Source organism: Melanotaenia boesemani, chromosome 2 (assembly GCF_017639745.1).
Source record: "Melanotaenia boesemani isolate fMelBoe1 chromosome 2, fMelBoe1.pri, whole genome shotgun sequence".
Classification (NCBI taxonomy): Eukaryota; Metazoa; Chordata; class Actinopteri; order Atheriniformes; family Melanotaeniidae; genus Melanotaenia; species Melanotaenia boesemani.
Window position 1 is genome coordinate 2,785,048 of NC_055683.1, and position 13,060 is coordinate 2,798,107.

Below are 13,060 nucleotides of genomic sequence, written 5' to 3' on the forward strand. Positions count from 1 at the left end.
TCACGCCTGGCTTACAGTCTGATATTAATGCCTTTTAATGTTAACCTGCAGACAAAAACATATAAAAAGCTAATCTTTTAATTTAAATGGCTTGTAATTAATCTAGTTTTAAAAAGTAGATAATCTTAACTAGTTTGTTCTATTCTTTGATGATCTCGTCTCAAGTATTATGAGGAAAAGCAAACTTAAATAAGTAAATGTATATATGTACATATGTAAATAAGTGGTTGAAGTTTTGTTAGTTTTGTTTGTTTTGCACCACAGTGAGCAAACAGTCTGACAACAGTTCAAGACTGTATGAAGTCTCTCTGCATAAACTAATATAGCATTATACATTGGTTTTATATTGGTAATATCTTTGCTTTTATTTATTAATATAATTTTGTTGTATTGTTTTGACTGTGTTGTTATTTCAGTGGTGTTCTGATTTAGATTTTAAAAAATTTAAATACATTTTTTTCCTCTCTTTAGTACTAAAAATAGTATCAGTATCGAGTTTGTAATTTTAGTATCGTCACAAACCTACTAAAATCTAGGTCTCTAAAGTCCATGGCTGGGCTACATTAAATCTCTTATTCCAGAGTAAACTTGAAAGACCATAAACACAGATTAAATTAAATTAAATTAAATTATGTACGTATGGTGACTTTTTGAAAGAGAAGCTCTCCAGCAGCTTTTTGACTTTTATCGAAACCCTGCCTTCCTCTATAGATATTTAGATGACTTATTAATGTGAATTATTCCAGGGTAAAAATGTATTGCTTTTCATCCTCTAGTAAAAAATTATACATATGAAGCTTTCACCACCCACCCACCCATCCATCCATCCATCCATCCACCCATCCATCCACCCACCCATCCATCCATCCATCCATCCACCCACCCATCCATCCATCCATCCATCCACCCACCCACCCACCTATCCATCCATCCATCCATCCACCCACCCACCTATCCATCCATCCATTTTCTATACCCATTTATTGCAATGCAGGGTCAGAGGGGGGCTGGAGCCTGTCCCAGCTGTTATGAGAGACACCCTGGACAGGTCACCAGTCATCACAGGGTCAATAATACTGGATTATTTTGTAGAATGAAATAAAATATCAACAGTGAGTTTGCAAGTTATTGTTGTTGTTTACTGTCACTGGAAATTAAAATGTTTGCAAAACTAAGAACCTAAAAAATTTTACCTCAGTTTTTCATAGATTTTTGGTTGGTAAGTTTAATGAACAAAGAGCTGAATAAACTCTTTACTTTGACATTATGCACTCATTAACTTTACATTTCCTGGGATGAGTTTTTCCATTACTTCAGTTTCATCTTTCCCTGTTTCAAAACATTATTTTATTTTCCTCTGAGGAGAGGAAGGAAGAAGAGGATTATGCCCTGGGGTCACTTTTTGTTTTTACATCTTTAATGGATAACAAACCATCTAAGAAAAGCACAGGATAGAGCAAGACGATAATTTAACTGTAAACACCTATTAGTGCCGTCAGCCTGTAATTTACAACATGAAGCCAGCAGTAATGTTGTGTACTCCGAGGAAACTATGCCAAAGCTCAGACGGACGCTGCAGGCAGGAAGAAATGTAAGTATGGTGTTGAAACGGAGAAGAATGCTTCATCTACATGCTGCAGATTCAAGGAGTAAATTGTGGTTTTGAGAGTAACGTGCATGTACTCTCTATAAGAAGAGTAATCCCTTCCTAATTCTGAGCAAAATCTTAAGACCAGGGGAAAAGTACAAGAATTCTCTTATTGCACAGGTGGATCATAACCAAGTTGCAAGAAGAGCTGCAAAACACAAAAAGATGAAACAGGAACAAGTGACAAAAAAAAGACGGTCATTTATTGAAAACTGAATTTAAACTCAAACAGTTTACCTGCTAATCAAAACTTAAAGGCCATTGCCTTAAAAAGTCTAAATCTGTCCAAAAACCTGGCTTTCATGACATTTTCTCTTTTACATTCACACTGTCCTGACCTCCTGAAGCCAAAGGGTCTTTGAATGTAGCGGGGTCGTTGAGCTGCACAAGCAGGGCGTCTCACAATGCGCCACCGCTGCGAGGTTGGACAGTCAGGTTGACGTTTTCAATTTCTTTTAAGTTCCAGACGGTAAAAAAGTTAAGTGGTGAACCAAAAACAATCAACTGCGATGGGCTGGAGAATCCAGCTGGTTGTCCATGAAGAGAAGGGCTTTAAGAACAAAAACAATGGTCCAAGGACTCCTTCCAACGCCACAAACATACCTGTTTGGACTTAGCAAGGAAGCATCAAACATGGGACACTGAAAGGTGGAGTAAATTTTTATTCTCTGATGTGAAAAGTGTTTTACCTGGATGGTCATGGCTTGACATGGAGATCCCAGTGGAGATGGTGGTGGAGGCTCCATCCTGATCTGAGGAGCTTTTTCCTTCACTGGAACAACAGAGCTGCAGGTTGTCCAGGGTTTTCCAACCTGCTGCTGGCTTTTGTGGAGATGTTGCCGAGGGCATCTTTGAGGGCCTCGTCTATCTGGTAGTAACTGGGTGTTCTAAAAAAGACAAAGCTGCCCGCCTGATTAAGGACTTCTTCCTGGAGAGTAATGCCACCCTTTTGGATCATCCTGTGTGTTCCCCTGGTTTAAATCCCACTGAGAACATTTGGGGTGGACGGAAAGAGGAGATTTCAAGAACAGACCAGCTCCAGACAGTGGATTTCCTTTGTGAAGCCATCTTCACCACATGGAGCAACATTCCCACCAGCCTCCCCGAAACACTTTCATATAGTGATCAACAAAAATAGTTGAGTCCTTTTTGTTCTGTTTTGGGGGATATGGTCTTTAACTTCTGATCAGCTGATGAGCCTGTTTGAGATTAAATGCAGTTTTTAATAAATTACCTGCTCTTGAGTATTCCTCTTGCTCTTTGCTCATTTTGAAGCTCTACAACCTTTTACAACCTTGTAATTTTCCTTAAGATGTAAGGGTTGTTTGTACAAATTTGTTTTTTCTCCTGCATTTCAGTAGGTAGGTATATATGTACAGCATCAGAATGCATACACAACCATTCTACAGAGAACATGCTATGGAATATTCTATGCAATGAGAATATCCATTTTTTAAATTCCTTTAAAACTTTAGAATACAACATACTGGGCGCTGTAGAAAAAAAATGCGCACAACAGCTGAAATGGGAACATCTCAGCAGAGGAACGTCTGGACGAGTTTATGAAGGGAAGCATTACTGCGTTCTCTCCCACCACTGTCGTGTCAACCACATGCCATCGTGTGAGAAACAGCACATGCATCTGGAGACAAGGTAAAAATATTTTTACTGTCATGACAACCCACACTGTTCTATGAGGATAAAACAACTGTGTAGGCCTTGTTAACACGTTTCCAACAGCTGAAAGAAAACTACAGTCATCTTTGTGCAGGGAAAACACAAATAGGACCAGAAACAATGTAGTGTGCATGCCAGGCCTCTAGTGGGCAGTGAAACTTTGCAATGACACACCCAGATGTTCGCAGCATCCTCATGAGACCAGAAAACCGCTGCGTGCCAACCGCTAGTTATCTGGCGTACGTTAACGGCATAAATACTCTACCAGAAACAGGTTTAGCTTCACAGACCAAATAAAAAGAAATAAAGAAAGAAATAAAGATGACATGGAGGTCCGCCATTGTTGTGCTTTTTGGGGGTTAAGCAGGATCTGAGTGCACAAGAGGAAGATGATGTGAAAGACTTCGTCACTAAAAGATTCCACGTCCAGTTTACACTGGCGGGACTTGCCTTGCGTTGCAGGAAAATTTTTGGAGGCCGTTGTCAAATCTTTGCAGTTTTATCCACCCAAAAGCCATGTTGCCGTGGAAACGAGAGGCCTGAATGCAATAAAACTTTGGCGTTTTTCTATCTCAGCGCCGTGGTGTAAACAGGGCCGTAGAAGTCCCAGCAAGCGTCTCTTCTCCGCTGCAGCTCTGGGTATGGCCTTGCCTCACGGCCTGCCGGGTCCGAGTTTTGTTTTCTCGCTCAGCTGCTGTGTGAAATTGTTCTGATATCAGAGATCCAAAAACACAGATGAAGTAAAGGATTATATTTTATTATATAATTCCCTTCAGTACACTCAGTAAAAACCTACAACTGTCGGGGGTTGAGGTGGTTAATCCAGGAAAGCGCTAACAGGGCATTTACATGAGAACACATGAGCTGCTGAGGTGTGTAATGGGTAATATAATGTCTTGAATTATTTGATTTGAACTACATATCTGTTTCTTTCTGGTTTGAAAACTTGATTTAGAGCTAAATGTTTCCTTTGAGGTATGAAAACCTCAAAGGAAACATTTCCATGTTTTTGTTTCTTATTTTGGAAAGAACAAAATACGTTCTGCATCCTGTGTTTCTTTTGTTGTCATGCGAGCTCTCCGCAGAGTCAGGAGATAATACATAATCTTACTAGTGAAGCATATCTGGACTATTGTTTTATCTCTTTTATCTCTGAGGAACTGGATTATTTCCATGGTGAGACTAGAGGAGTTGGAGGAAAGTCCCCGCAGGTTTCTTCGAACAGATGTTTCTGTTTGTTAAAACTGACTCTGCACTTGACAAGATTCCTGTACAAACATCCTGAGGTCCCATTAGACCAGATCAAAGTGAGGTAGGAGAGGCAGAACGTTTCATCCAGCTGACTGATACGCTACAGATCCTCTGATAATCTGAATGAATTATCAGACATGCTGTGAGGATCAGCTCTGTCAATCTCAACAAAGATCATTAAGATAATTTGACATCCAAATGTCTGGTGGAGTTTGTATTCTTTATAAGAAAGTTTGGATTCATTTTGTAGGACCATTTTTTGGAAATTATTTGTGGTTTTTGGAAGCGATTTACGGAGAGCTTCCCTAACCGGCATTGCAACCAGCATTACTGGATTATCTGGAGAATCAGCAAGTCTGTTGCTTGTTTGTTTTTTGTTTTTCTCTCTTTGAACGTATATAATAAAAATATTAAAGAAATGGCTACTAAAAAGTTAACAGAAGACATATTAGAAGTGAAAAGATCCCTGAACTTTATGTCAGAAATAACCAAGGTGGTGGCACAGCAGACAGGCCTGCTGGATCTCACTTAAGTGAAGCAGCTGAAAGCCTTGGTAAAAGAAAAAGATAAGAAGAGCTGGAAAGAAGAGTAGGAGACCTGGAACAGCTTACAGGACTGGATGATCTGGACTTGAGACAACTCACCGTACTTGTGCTTGAGCAAAAGCAAGGACAAGGAGGGGAGAACGCTCCTCAAGGTGAATTAAACACACCTGAGCAGCAAGTTATCAAGTTCTCCAATGACAGTGACATTCCTCTAGAAAGTAAAAATATTGCGGCTTGATACACTTTTCCCTTGAAACAGAACAAGAGGCCAAATATTTTCCTTCAGTTTGTGAGCAGAAAATTTCAAACTGAGTTGCTTCAGCATGCAAAACAACTGAAGGGCTCTGGAGTTTATGTCACTGAGAATCTTACTAAGAAAAATGCTGAAATTGCAAGACAAGGAAGGATTCTGAAGAAGCAAAAACGAAGTCAGGATACTTGGACAAGAAACTGTAAAGTAATGATAAGACTCAATAGAACGCCAGAACAAGCAAAGATTCTTGTCATCTGAGAGACTGAACTCGATCAATATAAATGAAGATCAGGGAAGGTAAAATAGTGGAGAAGTGTTTGGTTGGTCTGGTAGTTCTGTGAGAACAACGAGGACTTCAAGGCTTTTAATTTGCAGGACTATAAACATTTTGATATGTAACATGACGCTGATCCAGAGACCCATTTCCCCCTGAACACTGGGTTGAGTTGGGAATATTACTTTGAGGACAAACTTTAAAACTGAGGATTTTTCTATAACAGTGGGAGTATGTATAATAACTTTTCTAAGTTACCAGGCTCAGCGATGAGGAAGAACTACGTGATGATTTAGAGGGTTGTGAAATGTTTGTGAGGAGTGACTTTAAATGTAAAATGATTGAAAATATGACTCAGCTTATTGACAATATGATGGAATTTTTAACAATTGAGATTAACTTTGAGAGATTAAAAAATATATTGATTAGTTTTGTTTATCGAACTCCAGGATCCCGCATTGATAAATTTAACAAGACGATTTCTGAGTTATATGAAAGTCACAGTGACAAGGTGATATTAGTTTGTGGTGATTTTAACAGTGATTTGTTGAATTCTAACAATCATCCAAAGAATTTGTTAATGCTAGTTTAGATTTCTATCCACTAATTTTAAAGCCCAGTAGAAAAACAAAGGACAGTGCAACAATAATTGACAATATTTTTGTGAATTTAATTGATGGGAAGATAAAAAGTGGCTTACTAGTGACTGATGTAAGTGATCATTTGTCTGTTTTTGCAATGTTAGAAACAAATAAAAGTTCTACGTTAGGAACTAGAAGGACTTATAATTTGGTTAGAGAGAAGACACCTGAAGCAATAATGGCTTTTAAAGCAGTTCTTTCCAGCCACGATTGGCCAGATGTTTATGTGAAGAATGCCAGTGATTCTTATGATGCATTCTTGGATACATTCTTGGCATTTTATAATATGCCTTGTCCATTGAAAGAACACAAGCAAACTTCTAGAAGAAAAGGGAAGCCTTGATTAAGATCCTATGATAGGCATATATAAGCTATGAGCTTCAGCCTAGTCCTGTTTTGGTTTTTGAATGGTATGTAATTGCTGTGGTTACGTTTGACTGTGTATATTTAACCAAATAAAGAAAGAAGCAAATTAAAAGAAAGTACTTTAACGGCTACATTTACATAACTCTTCATCCATTATATTTCAGACTCTGTGCCTTAACATTTGCTTCAGGCTACAAAGCAGCATATTGGCTGTGTCTAGATGAATTTATTTAGACGGCAGCGTTGGTGCGATGTTTGCTCTGATTATAAGTGTCATCTGGACATCGCTGATAGTTTTTAACAACCATGTTTTAACACATCAAATGGAATCATTAAAAAGTCTAAAGGAAGACAAAGTTTGATCTTTATATTTGCTCATGAAGACTTGTTTTAAACAAGACACACAGCTTGTGTGAAGCCAGCTGCTGTGATCAGAGAAATATGTGTTCGTGTGTTACTGTCATCCTGTGTTTTTGTGTGAATGCGTTCATGTACAGCAACCCTAACCTGACTGTTCATTAACTAGGGTTAGGGTTGGGAGGAATGTGGTATATGCTAGTATTATGTTGTGATATTAAGGAGTAATTATGTCAATTAGAAACCCCTCAAGAACAAAGAAAAAAGTGTGTGTGTGTGTGTGTGTGTGTGTGTGTGTGTGTGTGTGTGTGTGTGTGTGTGTGTGTGTGTGTGTGTGTGTGTGTGTGTGTGTAAACCCTGACAATGGTTTAGGCAGCTATATTTCTGGTCTGACCTTCACTTATGTTTGTACACTTGCATGAAAATAATGAAAACAGACGGACATTTCCTGTCATCACTTGTGTAAAACACACACACTGGAAATACTGGAAATACTGGAAAACTCACCACACAGATGATTTCTAGCTCCCACTTTCCTTCATGCTTCATAATCAACTCTGCCCCACTAGAAACTACATCAATAAGGGTCTTTTGTAATTTGACCATCATAACACAGGATGTTCAGCACAGCCACCATGTGAAGCTCTGTGTGGTGATCCCTTTAGATGATCTACAGAAGTTTTACAGACATTTATCACCTGCCCAAGAGGTTTACAACCCAGAAACGTAGTCTTTATTCAGAGGCTATATGCCACATTGAGTAAAATACAATAAGTTTCTGTTGTGTGTTTGTTTCAATAACAACATTTTGTCTCCTGAAAGCCAAGACTTGAGAGAACGATGAGATGAGAAAAGGCTTGGTCACTGTTGATCTGTGTGTTATTTCTGCAAAGTTCTGTTAGTAAAAAATTCTGCTTTCTTCTTCTGGTCGGCCTTTATGCTGCTATATCTATTCATACATTCAATTTACATCATTTTAGCTCCCAATCTGACAGCTGAAGCTGTCCTAAAGACATGTTGACTGGGGTTAAGGGCTGGGATTTACTTGCTGTTAACGCAAGTGTACATGCTACGTTTGTGTATAAACGACGAAAGCACGACTTGGCAAAAACGCTCAATACTGGAGGTCACTGCAAGGAGTTGTACACAGCACTTGGACTTTGAAATATTAATAAGGTCAATCTACTGCTCACATTGTATTTCCAGGTCATCAACCCCCAAAATGTTTCCATTTTGCTGCCAACTGTTAAGACAAGTGTTTATCACTGTGCAACAGGTAGGAAAAAATCATCATGTCTGCATGCTGACTGAGTTTAAAAGGGTGCAGCTTCTTAATGCTTCTTTCCATTAAAAAAAAACAAACAAAAAAACAAAAACAAAAAAACAGGCACATTAAAATAGCAAATAACATTGTGGAGTTTGAGGGTTACATTATTTTGTAATTATGATTACCACAGAGATTAGCTACAAACCAAATGAAAAACTTAATTTACAAAGTCGGTGGATCGATTACTGGCTTCCCCTGACTCCATGCCAAAGTGTCCTTGGGCAAGACACTAAACCCCACGTTGCCTCCTGATGTGTCTATCGGTGTATGAATGTGTGTGTGAATGGGTGAATAAGACAGTAGTGTAAAGAGTAGTCAACATGATTGGAGAAGTGCTGTATAGATACTGAGTCAAGTTTCTCAATCCCAGGTGAAATAGACGGTATTCAACAACCACTGAAGCATTTTAGCTTTAAATTATACGTTATATAGATAGATATTAGATGTTTTAATGCATCTCACCTCTACGTCCCTTTCTCCCATCTTTCCATGTCGTCATGGGCATGGTCTCAGTGGGACGCTCCAGTGCAGATGGCAACCCACCACTCCTTTGGATGGACTTTGGAGTTTGGACCACATGTGCTGGGTTGGTGTCAGACCAGGAGAAAGAGGCAATCCTTTGTAAGATTAAATCTACACCATCTCTTGCATCACATCCACCATCTTCCAAAGACCCAGCTGCTTTGGGGCTGGGGGTGCTTGAAGAGCTGGAAGGGCTGCAGAGTTTGGGGCTAACCAAGACAACTTGGGACTCTGACAGGATATCCAGCTGAAGGCTCTCACCTGGTGAGAAGGGCACAGGGGAGGAATTCATGTCTGGGACAGATATGGAGCTTTGTGAAGGAACTGGAGTAGACAGAGAGAAGGGTGAAGGGGGGTAATTAAAGGAGTGGGATGGTGTGTCAGAAGAACTGTCCAGGCTGCTGAGAGAAGCTGAAGGGCTGGCTGCTGTGGATGGAGGGCCGATGTGATGCTGAATGTCGCCTGAGCCTCGTGTAGGAACTTTCGGGGCATTTGGTCTCAAGGGTACCGCCTCAGCTTTGGTGGGGGGGGTTGTTGAGATGCTGCTTACCAAGCTGTCAAGGTCCAAGGGAAACTTGTTGAGACGTGGAGTCTCTTTGGTCTTGGGCTGGGGACTCTTGAGAACCTGGGGACCTTGCTGTTGGCAAACTTTTTTGGAGCCACTTTCTCTAAAGGAACTGGCATTCCGAAGACCATTCCAGTTTGCATTAGCATCAACATACTTCATCCCTGGAGAAATCCTGCCCCCACCAGCACCTCTTTGGATTCCCGTTCCTGCTCCAACGCCTTCATTTGGAGTTTGGAAGTCAAGAATGGACACAGAGCTGGGATCCATCCCCTGAGACCCTCTCATTTCCAGCATCATCCCTTGCCCTTGCTTCATCTCAGGCTTGAGAACGCTCCCATGGGAGAAAAACTTCTTTGTATTTGCCTCAAGGTGCTGTTGGGATTGCTGGGGCTGGGACCCTTGGTACTCCCTCTGATGCGCAGGGCTGTGATATGATGCCAACTTGTTAATGGGTAGGGTATAGCCACCCCCACCAGAGTACTCCAGGCTGGATGTAGAGCTGTGAAGGCTGTCGTTGTCACTGCCTGGCCCAGTCAATGGGGAGCAAATGTTGGGGTTTAACCTGCTTTGGAAAGAAGCAGCTCTGGTCACGGATGAGCTGTTGTTGTGGATGATTGGCTTGTTTGTGGTTCCTCGGTTGAAGGACAAGCTGCTGCCTATGGCACGGGTCTTGAGCACAGGGCTGGGACTGGAACTTAGCCGGATGCGGGAGTGGCCTGCAGATCCCATGTTGTTGAAGGCAAAAGGAGACTGGCCACCTCCTCCCTGCTCCTCACTGGTTTTGTTGTGGTTGAGGAAGAAATGGCAGGAAGATGGGGAAATAGGGGTGGAGACAGGGGAATTTGAGGAGAAGGACGGCATGTCATCCACATCTTCATTGTCAAAAGATCTCTTCAGTGCTGCAGACAGGAAGAAAGAACCCAGCTCATTAATGAAATCTCTTGCGTAGGGCAGAATCACTATTACAAATATGAAAAATGTACGCCGTCCTATCAGTACACTGAAAACCTGGAAGTCATCACAGCACAAACATGCAGTGTATCAGGGTTGTCCAACGACTTTTCCTTTCCTCAAATGAGTTCCCCATATAATCTATTTGTAACTTTCTTGTCATTTCTATGTTTAGATTATTTCCACATGCTAGCTGCGTCCCTGTCATACATGTAGACAGGATGACACAGGGCCTCTCTTTACTGCTTAAACCATACGCTAACAATAGACATAAAAAATGGTAATTTTCCAGCACCTGGGACAAAAAATACAGTGAAAAAACAAGAATATAAAATCATAAAAGTCCAACAAAATTCTACAATAAAATACAATTAATGCTTTTACTTTTACATGCATTCTTTTGCTTTATTTAGGCGTTTTATCATTAATGGAAGTAGTTAGCACATAGGATAACAATTAATTTACCTATGAATATAAAACTGCAAAAATACAAAAGAATCTGTCTTAAAATGGCAGAAAATTGCTATTAATTGCTATTATTAATTATTATTATGCAACCTAATAAAAATATAAATCACCTAAAAAAACCTTTTTTTAAATATACTTTATTGATTCCTGTTTGTAAATGCATCCTTTGCGTCTAACTCATCTCAAGTTATCACTGGTAGCAGTGGGATGCCTGGTATTCTGGTGCTTGGAGAGTAGCTGGGGTTATGTGCCTTCCTCAAGGGTCCACAGTCCAGAGACTAATACCTGGGTCCTACAGCCCAGAGGCCACGTCTTTTACCATAAATTAACAATAAAAATACATTTACAGTCAAACATCGAACTAACAGTATTAAACTTGAATTTAGCAATTTAACTATTTTCTTAAACTAGACTGAATTGAAATTATGATAAATTTGAAAATATATTATTTTAAATCTAATATATTTTCAGAATTACATGTTTTTTATGTCATTTTACATTAAACGTGGGAATTTGTAGTCTATTTCTGTAATCGTATTAGTATTTCTCCGTAACTGTGAAATAATACAGTTCCAGTTTATATAACAGCTATTGCTGGTGAAGAATGGAAAGAAGTATGACAATGAAGAGGCTTGATCTTAGGCCTACATCATGGTTTTTGCATTGATTATTCAATAACAAACTGGAACACACGGCCAGATGATATAAGGGACGGGAAGAGACATTTTCCGTTCTTCACCGTTAGTTGCCATTGTAAAGCGACACATGAAAGACCGGCAAGCCCATGTTAGAAAAAGTAACATCCATCCATCCATCCATCCATCCATCTACCCACCCACCCACCACCCAGCCAGCCAGCTATCCATCCATCCACCCACCCATCCATACATCCATCCACCAAAAAATACAAGTGGGATTAATGCCGTTAATACATGGTACAGCTTGAGTTGATTGTTGCTTCACCACTGCAGACAGGCTCCCTTAAACTTTAAAATCTATATTTCCAAGACAGTTATGGTACATGCCATGCCGTGCCAGACCAGACCATGCCATACCATACCATACTAGATCAGACCATGCCATGCCATGCCATACCATACCAGATCAGACCATGCCATGCAATGCCATACCATACCAGATCAGACCATGCCATGCCATGCCATACCATACCATACCAGATCAGACCATGCCATGCCATGCCATGCCATGCCATGCCAGAACATGCCATACCATATCAGACCAGACCATGAAATTGCCAGATCATACCCTACCATACCATGCCATACCAGACCAGACCAGACCAGATCATCCATGCCATGCCAGATCATACCCTACCATACCATGCCATACCAGACCATGCCATATCATACCAGATCAGACCATGCCATGCAATGCCATACCATACCAGATCAGACCATGCCATACCAGACCATGCCATATCATACCAGATCAGACCATGCCATGCAATGCCATACCATACCAGATCAGACCATGCCATGCCAGAACATGCCATACCATATCAGACCAGACCATGCCATACCAGACCAGACCATGCCATGCCATGCAATGCCATACCATACCAGATCAGACCATGCCATGCAATGCCATACCATACCAGATCAGACCATGCCATGCCATGCCATACCATACCATACCAGATCAGACCATGCCATGCCATGCCATGCCAGAACATGCCATACCATATCAGACCAGACCATGAAATTGCCAGATCATACCCTACCATACCATGCCATACCAGACCAGACCATGCCATGCAATGCCATACCATACCAGATCAGACCATGCCAGAACAGAACATGCCATACCATATCAGACCAGACCATGCCATGCCAGATCATACCCTACCATACTATGCCATACCAGACCAGACCATGCCATGCCATGCAATGCCATACCATACCAGATCAGACCAGACCATGCCATGCCAGATCATACCCTACCATACTATGCCATACCAGACCAGACCATGCCATGCAATGCCATACCATACCAGATCAGACCATGCCAGAACAGAACATGCCATACCATATCAGACCAGACCATGCCATGCCAGATCATACCCTACCATACTATGCCATACCAGACCAGACCATGCCATGCCATGCAATGCCATACCATACCAGATCAGACCAGACCATGCCATGCCAGATCATACTCTACCAGACCATGCCATATCATACCATGCTATACC

The 13,060-nt window shown here is 40.9% G+C and overlaps 1 protein-coding gene across 2 annotated transcripts in view; it reads right to left on the reverse strand.

The window, feature by feature from the left end:
• The window catches only part of sept12 (septin 12), a 103,244-nt gene that overhangs the window by 57,685 nt on the left and 32,499 nt on the right, over nt 1-13,060 (reverse strand). For both annotated transcript variants that reach the window (XM_041970590.1, XM_041970582.1), the window contains one exon: nt 8,802-10,328. In XM_041970590.1, the coding sequence (XP_041826524.1) occupies nt 8,802-10,328 (1,527 nt within the window). The remainder of the gene's footprint in view (nt 1-8,801; nt 10,329-13,060) is intronic.